This window comes from Etheostoma cragini, chromosome 12 (genome assembly GCF_013103735.1).
Source record: "Etheostoma cragini isolate CJK2018 chromosome 12, CSU_Ecrag_1.0, whole genome shotgun sequence".
Classification (NCBI taxonomy): Eukaryota; Metazoa; Chordata; class Actinopteri; order Perciformes; family Percidae; genus Etheostoma; species Etheostoma cragini.
Genome location: NC_048418.1, coordinates 11,779,574 through 11,800,953, shown reverse-complemented (window position 1 = coordinate 11,800,953; position 21,380 = coordinate 11,779,574). Strand labels below are relative to the sequence as shown.

The following is a 21,380-nucleotide window of genomic DNA, read 5'->3' as shown; positions in this document are numbered from 1 at the left end:
TTGGAAAAAGGCTGCAATGAAACAAAGAGTGAAAAATTTAAAGGGGTCTGAATACTTTCCGTACCCACTGTAAATGAGTCTGCTGAAGGCGATGCAACTATCCAATAGTAGTATACAAAAATCTTTCAAAATGACCTTTTTTTTAAATATGAAATAAAGACAGATTCAGCAACTGTATAGCCTATTTCTCACTTAAATGTTTTCAGAAGCATGTTCCGGTGAACTATTTTTTAAAATACGTCTTCTGAACAAGTTGTTTTGAAATTTGTAAGTTACAGACCCACGTGACGTTTTTTTCTAATCAACTGCTGGTCAAGGGCGTGGAGCTTCAACCATGGATGTATTACGTCGCGACACCACGTTTTAGTCGTGTTGCCAAGGTGGATCTGCACTGAAACTTAGGAGACAACATAAGGCTCTGAGACACCAACCAGACAGCTGACTGTCGGCAGAAAAGGTAGTTGGACTGACTGCCTCCACCAGTTGGTCCAAAAGTGCCTCGGAACACACCGGAGACGCCAACTTGAGCATATGTTCTGCGTGTGCGCGAGATGTAATATGTCTCCATAACAGCAGGCGGCGCTAATCTGTATTGTCGGCCAAGAAATAAAGACCGGCAGCTGATTGGAGAAACACATCACGTGGGCCTGGCTTCTCCGGAATTTCAAAAAGGGCCACAATAGCAGCTCATTAAGAATAGGATCTCGTTTTTTCACCAAGATATTTCACCGAAACGTGTTCCTGAAAACATTTTAAGCAAGAAGTAGGCCATGCAGTTGCTGAATCTGTCTTCATTTCAAATCAACAAAGGTCAGTTTAAAAGATTTTCTGCAGATTTGGAGAGGCGTTCATAACGATCATCCCGCTCGTCATTTCCGGGCTAGCATTCCGCCAATCAGATTGGTCATTGATTCTGACTGCCGCCTTCTGATATAACACATCAAATCAGCGGGTATTAAAGCTGACGCCACATCAAACGGACTCAAGTCATCGACCTCGCCAGACTGTCCGACGGCCAATAGTCGGGTTGGCGTGTCAGCGCTTTTACACCGAGCTGGTGCAACTTAGTGCTGGAGCCTCCACTGGTTGCCTGGCAACTGCTCAGAAGCAACAATTAGTCCAGCATTGATTTTACACGTCTGTTTTTGTGCAGAGTAGACAAACAAGATAAACATGTTAATTACTGAGCTTCAGAACTGTTGTTAGCTTTAGACAGAGCCATACTAGCGCACACACACACACACACACACACACACACACACACACACACACACACACACACACACACACACACACACACACACACACACACACACACACACACACACACACACACACACACACACACACACACACACACACACACCATTTCACTAGTTCTTTCGTCTTCAAAGTTCTCTTCACCGCCGTCTGTCATCTCCCCCGCCTCCACCTCGGCTGTCCCCTCTGCCTCCTCTCCACAAGAGTGGTCTGCTGGGTCACCATGGAGACACACACACATCTCTTGTTTCCTCTGCATGTCTGGGAAAAGAGAGGCTTGTAGTTAACATCAGAGCATAATCGATTTATCTTATTTTTTACAAATAGAATAATATTTCTTTCAGACAAGCCACTTTATGAAGCTTTATTTATTTTCTGTCTTAAGTTGCCCTGTGTGTGTGTGTGTGTGTGTCTTTTTTTCTCCCACATGTATGCTGTATATGCTGTATATGCTTGCTCCTGCAGCAGACCCATCCCCGCCCCCCTCCCTCAAATCTTACCGCTGTCAAAGCGGTGTTGCCTCTCAATCTTCTCCAGTCTTCCCAGCAGTGAGTCAATCTTGGTCTTGATCTGTGACAGCTCCTTCTTGATTGTGAGGAGCTGGTCTGTCTTCACTGTGAGCATCAGTAATAAAGTTAAAAAGCATTTTGTGATGGTTGACAAGGAGAAAGACACGGTTTCAACAGCTACTGCACTGATCACACATGTCTTATGTCTCAGCCAGTGTAGTTGCCAGAAATGTTGCTATGGCACAGTCAGTAAAAGGACGCACGAATGGAAGCCAAAGTTTATGATATAATTTACTGTTCTGCATTATGTGGAGAATACTGATTGTTTTGTTTGAGAGTATGAGCAGTGGAGAGGCAGCTGTTGAACATAAGGAAACTACATTTTCATAGAATCTGGATCTTTTTTCCGGCGCGTTGTCGGCCAGTGCATTGGCATGTAGACTGTGGGGTCTGTATCCTATTAATTAGGTGATCGAGACAAGAAAGTTTCCTATACGGTTCCTGCCTTGATCTGTTACCCACACTATTTGGCTGAGGGAGCTAGGGTCGGGGTTTGTTTTTACATTTCTTCATTCGGATCCTTTCCATTCTGAATGAACAAACAAAGCAGTTTACATGCTTCCTCCTTGTTGCATAATTCATTAAGCTAACAGATTTTAGTAATCCCAACAACTCGAAATTCTAGTTGAGAACGTCAGTTATAACGGCCTACGTATTAAAAAATTGTCTGGTTCAAAATCAGGCTTGGGCTCAAAATAACAGTTAATGTGTAAGGCCGGGCTCGGAGACAACATACACGGGCTTGGAGAGGGTCAGGCTTGATTTTTTTAGGCCCGATCAAAGCTTTAAGCTGTACACAACGTTGACCAAGTTGATGTAGCAAATGTGTTTGTGAACAGTTATGTATTTACACACTAAGCAGTTATGGAGCAACATTAGAAGTCATTTGGAGTTTTGTTTCTCCTATGTTCACTCTCTGTTAGCTCAATTTTTGGTCTCTAACAAGGAGAGAAATATCTGTCTCTTTAACTACAAAATGCTCCACCATTTTCACCAACTTTTTGCCAACTGTGTCCTTGTACCGTTTACTGTGGTGCTGAAAAAGACACTATGAGGGCAGTAAGAGTGAACCAAAACAGTACAGTTGCAGGCTGCAAGCTAAACAATACAAACATCATAGATCTGAGGTAACAGCAGAGTCGGATGACAATTTTCTCTGGGTTCTTACAAGCCACACCTTTTACACAATACAGATATTTGCACCATTATTATTATAAAATATTAATTAGATTAGCTTTCTTGCTGAGAATGCTAAAAATAAGTTAGACAGGAGAAGAAACAGTCTGAATGAGTTGACTGGTTTTAAACAAACCTCAAGGTTAGCCAAACTTCTTTGGAAGATGACACAAAAGGTAACAGTAGAACTATTAACCAAACTTGATGTTGTAGAAAGAAACACCCATCATTGTTTACACTTTTCATGGTTCAACTTTTCAAATTTCTTATGTGTAATAAGGGATTATAACCAACATTTAAGGTAGCTCACCCGTGATATGTTGGCTTTTACAACGTGTCTCGAGCTGAAACAATTAGTCGAGTCACTGAGCATCACACTTTTAGTTAGGCAGCAACAATTTTGTTAATTGTTTAACAGTAGGTCTAGGTTGTATTTAAAAAAAAAAATGCCAAAGATTCACTTGTTTCACTGCTTTTAAAATGTGAAGATTTGTTTCTTTATTTGTGTCCCATGACTGCAAACTAAAATCCTTTTTGGGGGTTAACTGGACAAAACAAGACATATGAAGACTTAATGTTGGACTCAGGTGACCACTGTTTAGGTTTTTGGTATTTTGACTATTTCCGGACATTTTACAGAACAAATGATTGATCAATTAATTGAGAAAATATTCAGCAGTTTAATCAAAAAATAATAATCATTAGTTGCAGGTCTATGCCTGTTTGATCATGATGTCTAACGCAAACCTACAAAAAGAAGACCTAAGTTGCCATAAACTGGAATGTTCCTTTAACAGAGCAGGAAAAAGTGAATTATAAAGAGCAAAAAGGGACATACGTTTAGGGACTGTGATGGAGCCGACATTGAACGCTCGGGAGGAGGAAGAGGAGGAGGAGGAAGAGGAGGAGGAGCAGGCCCGGACTGGGAGGGAGGATTTGGCTCTGCGTGTGGACGGGACAACTAGCCGCGAACGTTTGATGGGGATTACAGCACGGGTCGCAGGCACAACGCGACCGTGGTACTCAAAGAGTCTGAAGACACATGGAAAATAAATGTTACAAAAGTTATTACAATGCAAAAAATCTATTTTCTTTTTCTTTCTTGAGCATTGAACAGCAAAGTATGTCATATAGCCTGTGTTGTTTTCTGGAATGAGTTGCTGTCTGTAGACATTATTGAGCAACAAGAAACACTTTAGGACCTAATAGACATGCTGCAAAAGATGTTTGAATGATGGAGGTACATACTGAACATCACCAAGGCCATTCAATGAAATCCTTGCCTAGGACGCATCAAATTGCCAAAATAGCAATAATGACTCAAAGCTCAATGATTCAACTCTCAGGGATATTGCAAAGTAGAAGAAGTAAACAAACCAATGAAAATGTCAGAAGGAAGATACATTCTCTGGCTTGCCAGCGCAAATGACCAGCCTGGGGACTATCTGACATTCAGCACTCGCCTATATGGATAAAGGCATCATTAGTATGCCCAATGGAGAGGAATAAAAACCTTCCCAATATGACATTCATTATGCCTATGATAATATAGTTACTTTGAAATGGGCAATTCTTCTCAAAACTCATCTCAATCTAAGTATCTGACTCTGAAATAGGGAGAAAAGAGGGTGAATACTGAAGGGCAAAATATAAAAGGAAAAAATGACTTGAAAAAGATGAATATATAAAAGAATTAAAAATGTCAAATTAGATTTTTATTTTAATGTTATTTACCGCCAGAAATTACTTTTTACATACCTGCTGTAGAAATCGTCTCTGTAGTAGTCGTAGTCAAACTCGTAGCCACTGTGAAGATGAAACGGACTGCGTTTACTTTTCTGTTAGTGTTAAGTGCGTGTGCGTGTGTTTGTATCAGCAACCATTTATCCAGTGTTCCAAAGGCACATTCTGTTTACTAATCTGATATCATCTTAGAAAACTAACTGAAAAAACATAAAAGGAACCCTTTTGCAATTATGTAAGCACATAATAAACTGCTGCCCTGGTTACAAAAACAATGCAACTGATCTCAGCTGGTATTCTGTCTACCATGGAAATTTCAAAGTGATGCCAAACTTTTGACCGGTAGAGTGTGAGTGTGTGTGTGTGTGTGTGTGTGTGTGTGTGTGTGTGTGTGTGTGTGTGTGTGTGTGTGTGTGTGTTTGTGTGCGTTCAGGGAAGAAACAAAATCCTGACACAAAGACTAAAAACACTAACAGGCAAGATTAAGAGTAAATTAAAACAGCTAGCCTGGCACTCTGTCTAACGGTAACAAAAGTTGCCTACCAATACCTCTAAAGGTCACCAATTACCATGCTATATGTATTTAGTTTAATCCTTACATAAAAATAAGTGTAAAAACAACAATTTACCATTTTAAGGTGGATTTATGTGCTGGACTGTTTACTGGCTAAGAGCAGAAATAGTCGTTATGCTAAGCTAAGCAATCAGTGTGCCAAGGTGTAATGACAGCTATTTTGTATTCCTTTCAGCTTGTTAAGATGACAGCCATTTCACTTCTTGCTCACTGGTTTTTCTTTGCTACCAACAAGAAACTAAACTGTCAAGAATGCGCAAATGGAAATCTTCTGTTCCTCCAGATGTACCAGACATCAGAATACAAGTACGTCGGGAATACTAGGTCACCAAAGCAATATTTGAGTGACAGAGAAAAATTAGACACACGTGTTTCACACAGACCTGTAGAGGGACGAGAGAGGCCTCTTGGAACCCAACTTAGGCCTGTATGGTTTTGGCTCTCCTGCCATGTTGATATCTGCAAACAAATTGAAAATCAATGTCATGTTGTGATACAGTCGCATCTTATTAAATACAAACATTTTTATATGTTAAGATCAAAGACATCAGGTACAATACAATGCTGTGCAAAATTGTGTTTATAACCTGAATTGTTGTTGTTTGTGAAAATCTTACTGAATTATATTCATGTGCTGTAATGAAATCTTTATGAGCTTCCGAGTAGTATAATTGTAACTTATTTACATTTTTTGCCATGCTATTATTGTCAAAATTGGGTTAAGACATTGCTGTATGGGAAATACTTTCATTCCACACAGACATGTAAACATACATACATGTTAATTTTCAAATCAATCTCCAAAATCCAATTTAGTTTGGAGTTTAATTCGGAACAGATGACAACAAAATTATAGACATGCTTGTTTGTAAGATCAGGGTCTCTGGAAGATATACAGGCTTGGATAGGAATCACAGTTTCAAATTTACAAAAATACTTGCCTAATGTACTCTCTTTAATATTGCATCACATTAAATCTTGTAATTGCAGTCAGAAAAAGTGGATCCTGGTAGGCCTGCACGATCGGCTGGCACGATTGTTATGAAATCGTGATCTCAATTCACGATTTCATTTTTTAATAACTACTAATTTGTTTTGTAATTTAAAAAAAATCTTTTCAATTGATTTAATTTTTTAAATGATTTTGATTTAAATTTAATTTTAGGTGCCCACAGCAACACAAACGCTACTACCTTCTTCTGTGAGTTTTAAACAAAGACTGTATTAAAGGTTTTAAAGCACTCCCAAGCGCTGCAGTGCTCTCTCTTCTCTTCATTGAAGCCTCTATGTTTACAGGCTTGTGGTGATGAGCAATGTGCTATAGGTGCCAAATAATATTTTTGGTACTACCAATATGTTTTGTTTTGTCGTGGTTCATGTATAAAGCAAATATTCCACTTCATAAGAATAAAATCGTGGCAGAGAATCGTGATATCAATTCTAAGCGAAAAAATTGTGATTCATATTTTTCCCTGAATTGCGCGGGCCTAGATCCTGGTTGAATCATTTATCTCTGTTTAGGTCATTCATGTTGCACCTCATTCCTGCTGGGTGCCATTATGATGTTGCTATTGTAGAGCTGCAATGCTTTGTCAATAAAGTCATTTATCAAGGAAACTGTCAAACTTTCTTTTTCTTTGGTCCAAGCTTCTCAAGTCAGTATTAGCTGCTTTTCTTTGTTTTATGATTAGAAATTGAATATATTTTGGTTTTGGACTATTGGTCATAAAACAAGTAATTTGAAGATGAAACTTGTGATGGGGATTTTTCACTATTTTCTGTCATGTTGTAGACAAAACCAATTTGTGCAGTTACAATTTCTGCAGATTTAGATGAAACAGCAAGTTGGACATTACTCAGAAATGACTATGCCTAAAACACGTTACAGTTTGATACATTTATACAAAAGAAATCATATTTTTTAAGTTTTATAGTAAAAATCAAAACATTTTCTGGTTGCAGGTTCTCAAACGTAAAGAGTTCTTTGGTTTATTATGGTTTTTACCCGGAAAAAAACTGTATTAATCAACTTATCAATCGTTTCATCTTTAATTTAGGGAATACAATTCAGTCCTTCAGTCAGTTCAGAGACGAACAGAGAGGCTAGAAACCTTTTCAGGGTTTTCAGGGCCTTGAGGCAACTGAGACATCAATTTTGCAAAAAAAGGAGTGCAAGTCATTGTTAGGACAGTTTTTGTAATAGTTTTTTCATTTGGTAAAAATACGGGAAAACTATTAAATCTCCTTCAAATGCGTCAGCAGACTAGTCCGACTAATCCCCACATGGCTCTTGTCATGATTGACAGACTGCCAAGAGCCTTACTGCGCTGAAGCAGGCTGTTATCACTGCGTTTAGTCTGTCGGCTTGTCACCGCTGCTTCTGTTTGAACTCGGCTCAATACACCTTGAGGGCTGCTCAAGGTCATATAGAAAAACACAAACAAATATCAAAGACTCCGTTTCCACGCAATCACCAATACACACATCAACAAAGAAGTGCAGATCCCCATCTGATGGATGAGTCACCCTTGGCAGCTTTAAAAAGTTGCACAGATAAAACATTAGCTTTGCATCAACTCTCTCGGGGATCATGCGGCAGAAAAAGTCACAACAGGAGCTAAAGTCGAGTCACTTTGCCCAAAAGCTTTGCATTCTTGGGCCTTCTATATTTTTGGCACTTGTGGCGATGATAATGAAATGTTAAAACGCTGGTCTTATAAATTTAAGAATGCAAGATTTCAGACTACAGTATACAAGATCTTGGTTTTCCTCTTTCACCCCTTTTCTCCAGCAGCTGCAGTTAGATCTTCCAACAAGTTGTCTGCAAATAAACCATAGTGCTATGTTTAGAGCCCAGACTGTCCTACTCTCTTTATTCCCTCCTTGCTCATCCTAATGGACTAATGAATCGGGGATGTATCGTAGCTCTTCACTGCACGGGGACGGCTGTATCATTATCATTAGGCTCCAGGAAGATGTGAGAAATTGCTGACATTATAAAGTGTGCGCTCTGTTCTTTGGTCCCCTGCTAGGGTCATTAAAGTGAAAGCAAAGCACTAAAAAGCACTCTGAAACGAACACCACCAACCCTCCAAACCCCCAGCAAACACACACTGAGGCTCTGATTAATTACAGTCATTATATTAATCATATTCAAAATATGGAATGTAAGTGTGTGTGTGTGTGTGTGTGTGTGCACGCTTTGAGACTTGTTGGTACATGTATCCATAAAAAAGACTGAGGCTGGAAATAGAAGAGATAGACACTGTATGCAGCACCCCATTGAGAACATAAAAAAGTTGCTTTATGCTCAAGCTATGATGAGCGAGTTGGCTGAAGCAGAATAATGTCTGGGTCAAATTCAAAAGACAAGAAAAAAGTGTCACACAGATACTGTAATACCATGATGTAATGTTATCCTCTTGACTCCAGAGAGTCAAATGTTGAGTGGTAAAATGTTGAATGTGTTGCTGTTATATAATGTTGGCTTTAAAAGGTCAAATGTGGGGCAGATCCTTAGAGTGTGCATACAGGACAGAATAGAATAGCTCAATATTAAAATAATCAGTGGGAAGAATGGATCATATTGTGTAACTGTTTTCCAAACATTTCAAATTAATGATTACAAGCAAATGAAAATCTAAATTAAAGTGATTTAGATTTCATTCCAGGTTAACTAGGTTACACCACATTACTGGAGATCATGGCGAGTGCATTTTAATGGTACCTTCGCAATGCATGGATCTGGTTGAAATGGCATGTGTTTGGATCACTGGGGGATGGAAACAGGGCTGTTCTGTCAGATATGAAACTCCTGAATGTTTTCAGCAGCCGTGGACTGAGAGGAATCACTGCGTCATACTGATTTAATAAAGAATACAAAAGACGCCTTTAGCTTAGCAGGCAAAGACTGCTATATAAAGAGATAATAAGATAATGCATCTTTAATGGTGTGGCTGGCGTCTCCATTAGAGATAGGGTGAGAAGCACAGTCCTCTGTGGGGAGCTCAGAGTAGAGCCGCTGCTACTTCACGTTGAAAGGAGCCAGTTGAGGTGGTTCGGGCATCTGGTAAGGATGCTTCCTGGGCACCTCCCTAGGGAGGTGTTCCAGGCAAGTCCAGCTGGGAGGAGGCCTCAGGGAAGACCCAGGACTAGGTGGAGAGATTATATCTCCAACCTGGCCTAGGAAAGACTTGGGATTCCCCAGTCGGAGTTGGTTAATGTGGCTCAGGAAAGGGAAGTTTGGCAGCTAATCCTGCCTTGTACTGACCAAAGTAAGAAAAACAGTAGATAGCTGATGTTATCCTTACCTAGCTACTGCACATGTGCTACTCCCAACAAGGATAGGATAGAAGTGAGATGTCTCACTCTGTAGCTAAAAAAAGAGACCTAAACACACCGGGTGAAACCACGATCTGCATCAATATGCAGTTTAACAAAAATATGGTGTTTTTTTGAAAATGAAACCATGTAAACCTGTTCTAGTACAACCTCAAAATACAATTATGAACCTGAAACTGAGCATAATATGGGCAATTTAAGGGGGATAAGGATTATAATGTAAGGTCTATTGTTTTTCATGTAAGGAATCAAGAACTAATCAAGGTTACAAAGCGCTTCCCATAAAAACAAGTTGATAAAAAGCATTTCAAAGAATATGTAAATCAAAAACAAACAAATTGGAGCGATGAAGCATCAATAAAAATCCTTTGACAATAAATAGGTACTGAGATGAGATTTATAGAGATTGTACTTGCTCCCGTCATGTTACACGCCATGAAATATAACATTTTTCTCCAAACACATTCAGAAATGTCTATGCACAGTCTAGCTTGTCACACCACCTCCCCTTATCTGTGAACAAGATGAAAGCTTCGAAGAGTCACGTGATTGGCTGGACAGAGATGACAGCTTCACGTGTAGCTCCTGGCCCAAATTTGTCAAATAGTTGTTTTATATGATTCCAACTTCGATATTTTACCACTTTGTGCTTGTTGGTGTTACTTGAAGAAGAATGAAAACAAGAACAAAGTCCAGCGCGGTGATACAGACGCCATTGCAGAGGCAGTGCTGGAGAAACAGAAAAGCTACCTCGAGCCACGTTTTTCTCATATTCAACTAATGGCTACCGACAATGACAACAAGATAACTGCTATTCAGGCCCAGCTCGCAACTCTGACTGCAAGCCTTGTCTCTATCAGAGCTGATGTGAACAACCTGAAAACCACGTTGGAAAGTAACGCAAGTATTCTTGCGACGCTTTACAAAAGCTGGAGTTGAAGCTAGCGGACACGGAGGACAGAAACCAGAGATGCAACATCCGCATCATCGGGCTGAAAGAGGGGCTAGAAGGTGCTAATGCTGTCCAGTATCTCTCACGCTTGCTGCCTAGTGTGTGTCACCAATATGCATTCGTAGTACACAGCATCATCTCTCATTATTTGCAGGCAATGTTTTGGTCTTTTTAGAGAAGCCCTCTCAGTCTCTTCCTCACCTTCTATCATTATGCAATGAGTATGGAAGCTTATCAGGCTTTAAAATTAACTGGTCAAAATCTGCACTACTCCATTGAAATGATTCTGCCCGCAACTCAACCATCTCTGCCGACATCCCAATTGTCAGCCTTCCAGCTTTCTAAAGCTCAAAAACGTCCTGTTAGCTGGACTTACAGCTGCTAAGAGGATGATTGCAACCCTTTGGAAGCCACCTCATGACTAATCTTCTCGTTCATGGATCGTTTGTCTGCTTTAGTTATTATCATTTGTTGTCTGCTGTGCCGGCTCAAATTCCTGTGAGCTGGAATGAGCTAGAAACTTGAAACCTGGGGGAATAACTGGAAATGGTGTGCATGTTCTTCTGTAGAAATATGAACCCAATCGGCCACATGGTGGCGCTGTAATTAAGGCTTCAAAATGCAAAATCAGAAACCGTCGTCACAAAACTCACAGGGTATGTTCAGAAAAGTGCCCCGGGTATGCCCAGACAGTTTAATATACATGCGCTACTAGGGGGTGCTACAAGCACAAGATAGGTGAGTGGCATTACACACATTTTACTGTAAATCACATATTCATAGTCCAATCATCACAAATCTCTCAGGATATGTCCTCATAAGTACTTGATCCATGCACTGGAAGTTTAATTCAAATTGAACACCAGGGGGCGCTATAAATGCAAACAAACTGCAGGTGATCTAGCACAAATAAGGCTGTAAATGACTAAATGTTTGTCAAATCAACACAAAACCTGGAAATTGTACATAATGACCTCACACATGCACTGCAAATGTCCTTAAAATTGGCCACTGGGCGGCACTTTAAATGCACAATAACTGGATTTGGAATGACGCAAACCAAGATTTTGGTTTTTGTGTCACCTGCTTTTCTCAAATTGCCGTGAGCTGCCACGTTGGAACACATCTGTGAAATTACTTTGAATTCGCCATTGAGAAAAAAATGTTTGAACCCGTGAATTGCCACTTTATTGCCGGCTATATTTTTTAATTGAGCTTCTCTTCCAGCAACAATGTGGAGTTCAGGAATGGTTTTATCTATTCACACTGAATACTTCAAGACTACAATCATCACCACCGCAGGGCACCTCTCACTCAGTTAGGGTTCATTCATATTAATGAAATTGTGCTAAAATAACCTGTGAGTTTCTATTTAATATAGATATAGGCCGCTCAGCTCAGCATGCCCATGAGCTCTCGGTCTCTGGAGGTGTAACCTAGTCGTTATAGTCGGACCAGTGAAGAGTCTCACGTGCACACACAGTGAAGACACACAGAGATACAGACACAGAAACAGACAGACAGACAGAGAGATATAGTCCCATTTGAATATCCTTTGTCATTTCTTTTTCAAAATTGAAATATTTATTGCTCAAATACAAGGTAGTATAGCCTGAGAAAAGTAATCAGAGAATACATGTCCTCCCTGCACTAATGCCTAAACACAATCTTTGGCAGGCAAAGCATAACTCCTGGCACAGAACAGACTCAATCTCCGCTGTTACATGCATCCAGTGAGCAGGTGAGCAGTATTTGATTAAGAGATCAGCCAGGCACCAGTGTGAATACAAATGTGCCACTATGAGATATACAGCGGGCGGAGATTCAATCCACTCTGCGTTCTTACGCCCTGTAAATGTGACAGGACCTGAATAATCTCCCATCTCGGCTCAAGGGCACAGGCAGATTCGGCTTTTTAAAATCACTCCAGAGAGTGTGTTTTCTCAAGCAGGGCAGTGTGAGTGACAGGGTGAGGAAACACACATTGGGGATGTGTGTCTGGGTATAGTAATGTGTGTACATGGACATGATTACCATCTGTTCAACGTTATCTTGAAATATTGTTCTTACTTATCATGCAACTGCAGATTGTGTTTCAGTTGCAATTAGTAACAATGCATTTGTTGATGTAAAAAATGTAATTATTCATAGTTTATCAAACATTGACATGTTGATTTCACAAAGATAGATGTGGCTAATATGGCAAGTTAGACTTCAGAAAGATGTCTAAATTCACAAAGCTGTCTAGTTCCTGACTATCTTAATTAATTTGCCATGAATTCTGGGTAAATTAACATGGCTAACCCAAGAAGCCACATCATAACGCTCAGCGGCGTTCACTCAAGCAGAAAGTGTTACAGTTAGCATACTGTTCAATTCCTAATTAGCATAAAATCACCCTTTCCCATCTTTACCAATTGCTCGCTCCACAACACTTTTAACAGGAACCATGTTTTCCTCTATTTTTTGTCATTTGGTGCCACTGATTGTTACCATAGAAACATGGCTCTTAGTTCTGAGTTATCCTGGGGGTCAGGATGAGGCTAACGTTTTAGGTTTAAAATAAGTAAACGGCCATCTGTAGTAGAGCTTAATGACTTTGGAAAATTACTTCAATCACTTTAATGAGCAATGATCAAGATGTGGTTGTATCACACTTAGTGGCATTTACATTATTATTTACTGTAAAAAGCATATGCAAACATGTAAATTGCACTTTTTAAACACCGTCTATGAACTTGACTCGACAAGTTTAAAAAAATTAAAATAAAATACACACACACACACACAAAAAGCATGTATGGACTTGAGCCCAATAAAACCCTTCACTTTATGAAAATGGCTGTTAAAGTTTTAAACTCTGAGTGGTTTGAATGACAGAAATCTGCTCAAGGTACAGCGTAGCGTTGGTGTGCTAAGTTGATGCTTTCTGTGAGCATCGCAGACCGATTTGCTCTCGTGAGTCACGTGACCAAATCGTAGCCTTTGCGATTGAGAAATCGCGTTTTAACATATCCGGATATTATTGCAAATGCGATTCATTGTTCAGCCCCAATCTATAGTGAACGTAATTGTTAGTTGCAGCTCTAACGGTTTTTCACAATAGATAATCAAACATGCATATCTTTAATACAATCCTCAATACAAGTCAATGGTTCGTTCTTACTAGTAATAAACTCAAATTTTGACTAATCATAAATCTGAATCCTTTAATCTGAATCCTGTCAAGGCATAGTGTAAATTCAAACTGCTTGCTGTATACTGTACACAAGGGACAAGACTAATACTTTGCAAGCTACCAGACACCACTTACATCTTTTCAAATTACTCTGTCAACTCTCTGTGAGCTAGAGTGTATTACATCCTGACTGATTCCAAACATGATGAGGACCTTGGGGCTTTATCAGTTTTTGTCATGGTTAGAAGGCGACATGTGGATTAATTGCTGTCCTTCCTTAATGAATTCCTTGTACTTTGCTCTTTCGCCCTGTTAAAAGGAAAATGGTTACTTGGCAGCGCATACATTTGGCAGCAGGTACCCGAGCTCCTCAGATACTAATACAATTATTTTCATTAGACCTGTTGAGCTGTGATTCATTAAGGTGAGTGTGATGTGGAGTTGCTACATTTCTGGGTTGACTGCACTCAATACATTGCACTGGGAAAACAATCAGTCGTGGTTGAGTGTTCTTCAGACCAGCAGTACAGAAGGTCTAATGTTTTTGCAGCTGTGGTACATCTCAACATTGTTATGTGTTGAGTTTTGCATTAAACAATGAGGATATGGCCATAGGCTGAGGTAAAGATAATTTAGTCCTTCATCTCTATGCTGTTAAATGCTCTTTTCCTCCTTTTCGGCATGTTTTTATTTTTATGATGCAACTTGAGTGCAATGCTTTGAAACATTTTAAACACCCGCAGCTGGTCCATCACTCCTGTGCGAGCAGCTGGAAAACAAACTGGCAGCCACCACCTGCTTGAAACTACTTGAACATCTGCTCTAAAAGCTGGCCTCCTCCTTTAGGAGTTGACTGTTGAAACATTACTTGATTAGACATCAGCTCAATATAATGATTAGGTGATTAATTGTTCAGTTGATCAACAAAAAAAAGCATATGCAAAAACTATTGATACGATATTGATTGATATTTGATTAATCATTTATGTCAGTGCCAAACTGTGGGTTGTCCCCCCCCAAAAATTAAATCTGAGATCTCACAAGCGGATTAATACAATTGAAGAAAAAATCTTTTTAAAAATGATGCTGTGACATAAAATTTTAATTTTCAGATGCTATTCTAATCTTGGCTTTTTTTCTTGTTGTGACTGTTTCAGGCCTTATTCAAATTAAACAAGAGCACAAACAACTCTGTCTTGGGTCAAACTGATCACAACACATTGCTTTGCTTTAAGGGAGATTGGAAATCACTGATTTAAGTCAATTTATATATAAATTGTTCGATATTCTCAGATTTTGGCTGCTGGATTGTGAAGATATGGTGCATTTCTTTGATGACATGCAGTCATTTTGGATGGATCAAAGCCATTTATGTTAGTAGTGATGGTAATGTTATTAGTAGAATCTGTGTCAAAATGTCTGCTGTGAATAAGGCTTATTGAGAATAAATAATTGTTAGTTGCAGTCCTGACTTGGTAAATGAAGGAAATACAAACTGCTCTGGCTGTATAAATCACCGATTAAGACCATGAATCATATATAGATGTTAATATGAGATTCATTAATATTATTAATTATTAATTTACCCCAAGATCTGCAAACACCTCCATCACCCTCTTATGTTCACAGGTGCTGCCATGTGCAACCAACAACTCAACAGCTCCAGTACTTTGCTCAAAGGCAGTTCTGCACCGGACCCACACTGAACATCACAACACCACCACTCTTATTGTTTATACTGCAGTCACCCATATCAATTAAAATAATAACTACCAGCTTTAGGCTAGGTGGCAATCTCGTGCCTGGGATCAAGTGACTGAGAAAGATTTGTATTTCACACGATTCCTGTGAAAGTCACAAATGGATTAAAAGGGGATTCATGGTGTCTGAATGAGATAGGAATATTAGCCTTGGCCTTGGAACTCTTAGTGCCTTCATTTCCATGCATGCCAAAAGCCACAACGCAATATTTTAAAGATAAGATTAAACAAGGACGTCTAAGAAATGTAATTTTTACATGCAAACACAGATTTCAATCAACAATACCACCAACACTGCAACGGACTCTGCACACAATACACATGTATTTAAACAATCAATAATTATAGGAACGTTTCTCAAGAAATTATCACTTTTTGGCAATGAACTATCATTTCAAGTAGAAGAAATAGAAGAAATACCACAATGAAAAACAATGAAAAAGTATTAGCAGCAAATTGTAAGTGAAGTATTCAAGAAAAGATTGCTCATTATGCAACATCAATCCATTTAAAATGGTACCTTAATATATGAATTGTATTCCTGATTCATCACCATCTGAATGTTGTCAGTTACTTTTAACAACTGTAGTCTATACAGTATGTTGGGTAGTTTTATCTAAACAATGCATGTTATATAAATTCTATAAACCACAAAGATTTTAATGTATACAATTTTTATCTGAAAAATAACTGTCTAATAAACGTAGGAGAAAAAAGTAGGTAAAATATATCCCTCTGAGATGTAGCATAGTGACAAAGTGGAAAGAAACATAAAAAGGGAAATGCAAGTAGTTAGCTAAGTGCATCAAATTTATACTTGATTAGCTAAATGTAGGCCTACTCAGTTGTATTTCATTACTGCTCTTAGTAGTCTGCTTAGGACTACAAAAAGGAGACATTTGTAGTGGAGCAATTTCAATGTAAGTTAAGTGATACTGACCACCAAGGATTAATAAAAATAATTACACCTTCGAATTGACTACGTAGACTGACATTTTGTTCAAACTAGCAGCATTAACTTGAGCGACATAAACTCATTCGTCATGAGTGATTGACGTCTCATACTCACATCTCTGGTTGCGACGCCTGCCTTTGTACATGGTCATGACAAAGCGGGAACACAAAGGTGATGTCTCTGCTGTGGTTAAGCCGACTTTAGCTTCCTTTTCTCTCCCTAAAAGCAGCCAGACTGCCGGCGTCCTCCTCCAGCTCCAGACCAGACTCCCAGCCGAGCCGCTTTAGACCGTACCATTCGTCAAACTATTCCAGGGGGAACTCTCTCCCCGAAATACTCCTCTCTGTTCCAAATACAGAAGTTGAACTAATAATTCCTGTTTTCCCTCTATGTCGCACAGATAAAAGGCTGTGAGGAAATTTCAAGAAGCTCACTATGATCCTTTATGGATGATAGTTTCACTATTAATATTTCCAAAACGTCTCTCTCCACGTACAGTATGCCAAATTTATCTTACCGGCTGAAAAGAAGCAATTTAAAGTAAAGCACGAAAAAAATATACAGATGTTTTTCATAAATCCATGAAAACCCTACTCTATGGAATTTAAAAATACATATATACTGCAAGTAGCAGACTCTACAAGGCTGAAAGCATGATTTTAACCCACACATTCTATCCAAAAAGGTACCCCCCCCTCAGATTAATTTTATTAGAAATCAAAAAGAATGTTTGGAAATGTAGTTTCAATTAACTTTCTTATCCGATATGTTTACTTTGTTCAGTTACCCTGTTGCATACAGTAATTGTAATGTAACATTACAGGCAAATAATTACTTTACTGATTTTTTCTTGCCACTTGGGGGCAACATAATAAAATTATTATTGGTCAAAGTGATATAAAAAGATTGCCTATTTAAACACACAGCCACACCAACATTAGCATGTTAGTACAAATATTGAATGTTACCAATATTAATATTCACTCTCCTTTCAGCCCTATTTGCTAGTGATGGTCAAATGAAGCTTCATGAACCAGTGTCTTTATTTTCTGAGCCCACTAGATGGCGCTCTTGGTTTTAAGAGAAAGGCCTAAGGCATTGCAGTTTACTATATTCTCAACCAATTGTTGAACAGAGAGCGCCATCTAGTGGGCTCAGAGAAGAAAGACACTGGTTCACAAAGCTTCATTTGGCCATCACTACTATTTGCTCCATCGACTCAAGAGAGAAATATTTGTCTCCTAAATCCACAAACACACACACACACACACACACACACACACACACACACACACACACACACACACACACACACACACACACACACACACACACACACACACACACTTCTGGCAAAATTAATACAACGAAAAAAATTAAGAGAGTCATAGTGAACGACTCTTCTTTCTTTTGTCTGTTTTTTGTTGAAGCTTTGCAGCTTTGTCTCCTTTTTAAACATGCAGAGAAATACTGTTTGACCTCTAGTCAAACACAATCGCAATCGCAATGGAAAATAAGCCTCCTATTGCCACAGTCTCTTCTTTTAATTAAATTTGGATGGGCTGAGGAGGGAGGGGGGGGGGGGGGGCTGATGATATGAAGCCTTGTAATTGTAACATCTAATTACACTGACATGGGGTTTGCAGCTTTATCGAACATGGTCTGATGGCCTAATGTCCCCCTGTTCTTTGTTCTTGCTAAGAAAAGACAAGAAACTAAAAGCTCATGAACGATTGAGACAAAGTGGGACAAATTCATGGCTTCGAGGACAATTGCTGGAATCAAACGTTCCAAGTCCTCTAACTGTCTAACTAACTTGGACATCATTCCAGAAATCTCCAAAATTGATCATATGTGTGGAGTAAAACATGCCTTATTTACTTTGTCTTTTGGGGTTTATTCAAGAAGGTTATTCCAGGATAATTTTGAAACACATTTGTCCACCATGAGTGGCAGCATGACGATTTTCATACCTTAATAAAGAAACAGTTAAAATGTTTTCAAGCTGATTCCCACGACTGTAGAAACAGAAAAGACAACCACTTAAGATGCTGCCTTTCAAATAAAATGATTCATAAATGTAAAAATGTGGTTGCATGTTCTGCATGTGATGCAGGTGATCCCTTGTGAATTTGGATGAGGATACAAAAGAATCATACAGGCTGCGGGACAGAATAAGAATAAGATAAAATGTCCCAGTTTTAATGGTGTTGCCCTCACTGATATTCTCTCAGCACCATCTAGTGTTCATGCAACGAACATAATCACAAATGCATGAAAAACTGCCTGTTCAGCACAAATCCATATTTCAGAGTAAACATAGTAACTTTTAGATTAGAATGTAATGCTTAATGTATAATAATCAAATTACCATTAACCTTACACTTGTTTTAGTCTTATGTGTGCCTTTATTGTACATGTATTTTAACCAATAGCTTTTTTACATAAACAAATAAATGAAACTAGAAATTTTGAGATTGATGTTTAGACAGACAGACGTGCAAACAGATTGTTTACTGTTACATGAAATGCATCGTCTCCCACAATCGCTTGAAACCGTTTGATTTTTTAAGCTTTACCAGCAATTCTCTCAGAATTCATCACAGAGCAGATGAGCTTAATGTAACCTACGTTTCCTGGACATTATGAACAAAGACCCCCAAAAACTCTGCATTTATTATGCTGTTCTGCGGTAAGCCTTTCAACCACAGAGAGGCGCTCAAAGACTACCAGACAGTGGTCACACAGAAAGCTCTTACACGCTTTGAACCAGAAATGATGGGAAAGCAGATGCGATCACACCAAGCTCTGATTATAAAGACATAACCTTAAAATATACATGCATCTATGTCCAGATTTCATATGCAAAAGCAGAAAGCAGAAATGCTGAGTTGGGGAAACAATGCTGAAACCCTGCCCAGCACTCTTCTTCCCCAGCTGACATCTTCATCAGGATCTAAGTAGCTGCTGTCTGAGGCCAACTAGCAGTGTGATTAAGTGTCACTTTTATTTTCGCAAACTGCTTAAAGTCACTGTGTTGGCAATCCAGTCATGTCCGAAGGAATTAAATTGAGTAAAGCAATCGCTGGAGCTTCATAGCTGCTGGCTATTAAATCTACTCAGGCGTGGGGTGTTCTGATTCTGTGTTCTGCTGTGTACTCAGGACTTTACAGATTTTAATCTGACCTTGTGACCCATCCTGTCTAAAGTCCTACTGTATACCTTTCCACTACTATCTCCTCCGAGTGTGTGATTTAATAAATGAGAAATGAGTTCAAGATAATATCAAGAATTCTTATTTTGTGCGGGCTGTGGTCACCTCTTGGCAATATAGTTCAAGAGCCTAATCAAGTATAAGGTAATGCTTTCATTAAAAGATGATGAACGTAAGGGTAACATTTCAAAAATTATTGCAGTATTTCCAAAGCAGAGAAAGATGTCATTGGCACCTTTAGTATACCTCTGACACTTACAGTGAATTGCTAATATACTGAATGTATTGTGTATGTGTGTGTTTGTGTGTATGTGTAGCCAGTGGAGGAATACTTTCAATTTCATTGCTGCATGAAGCCTCTCTTCACTCAGGAAACTGTTTCTCAGGAAATATATAACAGTAAGCCTGCACGATATATAACAGTGTTGTGGTTTGTGAGCGTGCATAACAATTATAGGAGCTTTTTTAAGTGGATGCAATGATCCAGACAGAACAAGACAGACAGACGGGAGGCCCCGGAGATCTTTGTGGACAGCAGGGTATTTCTGTGGTGTAGCAACATAAAGCACTGATGTATTTAGAAATGTTATTTAATGATTACTCTTGTGAAACACATTCTAAGAACCCATATGACATTATAGGTCAATTTCCAAAGACTCCAAAATCATCACATGCAGTACGACCATTGTATTTACTGCCAAACAGTGGCGGTTTAGTCATGTGACCTTTCTACTTAACACAATGGGGTAGTAAACATTGTGAAACAGAAGTGGATAAGTTTAAGCAAAAAAAAAAAAAAAACTTATTTAGGTTTAGTAAAACATCAGGGGTGGTCTCCTGAGTCTTGCTCTCTGTTATGAAACGCACATGGTTGTTTTCTGGGTAAAAAAATGTTTAAGCATTTATTGTGCAACATGAAATTAAAGAGCCAATGAAGTTTTCAGGATTACTAACTCTACTCTCTGAAGCTTAAAGAAGAGATACAAAAAGATTGATACAACCACTATGTCTAAATAGAGGAGTTGGTTAGCTTAGCTTTGCATGAAGACTGGAAACAATAAGCCTGGCGTTGTCCGACGTTTAAAACAATCTGCCAACCAGCACATCTAAAGCACACAAACATGGTATGTGTTTATTTTGAACACAAACAGAAATGCAAAAATGACAATAAGGTAGTTGTGTGTCGTTTATTATTTCTTGGCGCACAGTGGCTGGATGAATTTACTCTTTTTAGGGTCTTAGTACTTACATTTTTTGAACATGCAAGCTGTTTACCCTGCTTCCATAATGTTAAGCTAAGCTAATCGCCTCCTGGCTCTCGCTCCATACTTGGCAAACAGACACAAAAGTGGTATTGATTTTCTCATCTAACTCTCGGGCAAGAATGCAAATAAGTGTCTATCTGCATAATGTTAAATAATTAATTTAAAAGATATTGTAGTTCCACTTTATCTCTCATTTTTCTAGTTTTCTTCTAGTTTATTTTGGCTCCTCTTCTCATAAGGTTTAAAACAAGCCATCAGTTAACTAAACAAACAAACTAAATGGCTGGCTTTTACTTGTTCTTCCAACTAAGTTTGACTCATATAGGGGGTTTGTTTAAAACCCCAAAGTTTGTTTGTATTTGTTTGCCCCATCAGCTCTAATTTTACTTATGT

General features: G+C 38.8%; 1 protein-coding gene across 5 annotated transcripts in view; it reads right to left on the bottom strand.

Moving 5' to 3' along the window:
* The window catches only part of LOC117953588 (RNA-binding Raly-like protein), a 46,458-nt gene that overhangs the window by 7,373 nt on the left and 17,705 nt on the right, over positions 1-21,380 (bottom strand). For all 5 annotated transcript variants that reach the window (XR_004658644.1, XM_034886735.1, XM_034886734.1 and 2 more), the window contains exons 3-7: positions 5,706-5,781; positions 4,764-4,811; positions 3,844-4,037; positions 1,761-1,874; positions 1,367-1,521 (exon numbers count right to left, since the gene is read on the bottom strand). Coding sequence is in view for 4 of the 5 variants with exons in the window: in XM_034886735.1 (XP_034742626.1) it covers positions 1,367-1,521; positions 1,761-1,874; positions 3,844-4,037; positions 4,764-4,811; positions 5,706-5,781 (587 nt within the window). In the remaining variant the exon portion in view is untranslated. The remainder of the gene's footprint in view (positions 1-1,366; positions 1,522-1,760; positions 1,875-3,843; positions 4,038-4,763; positions 4,812-5,705; positions 5,782-21,380) is intronic.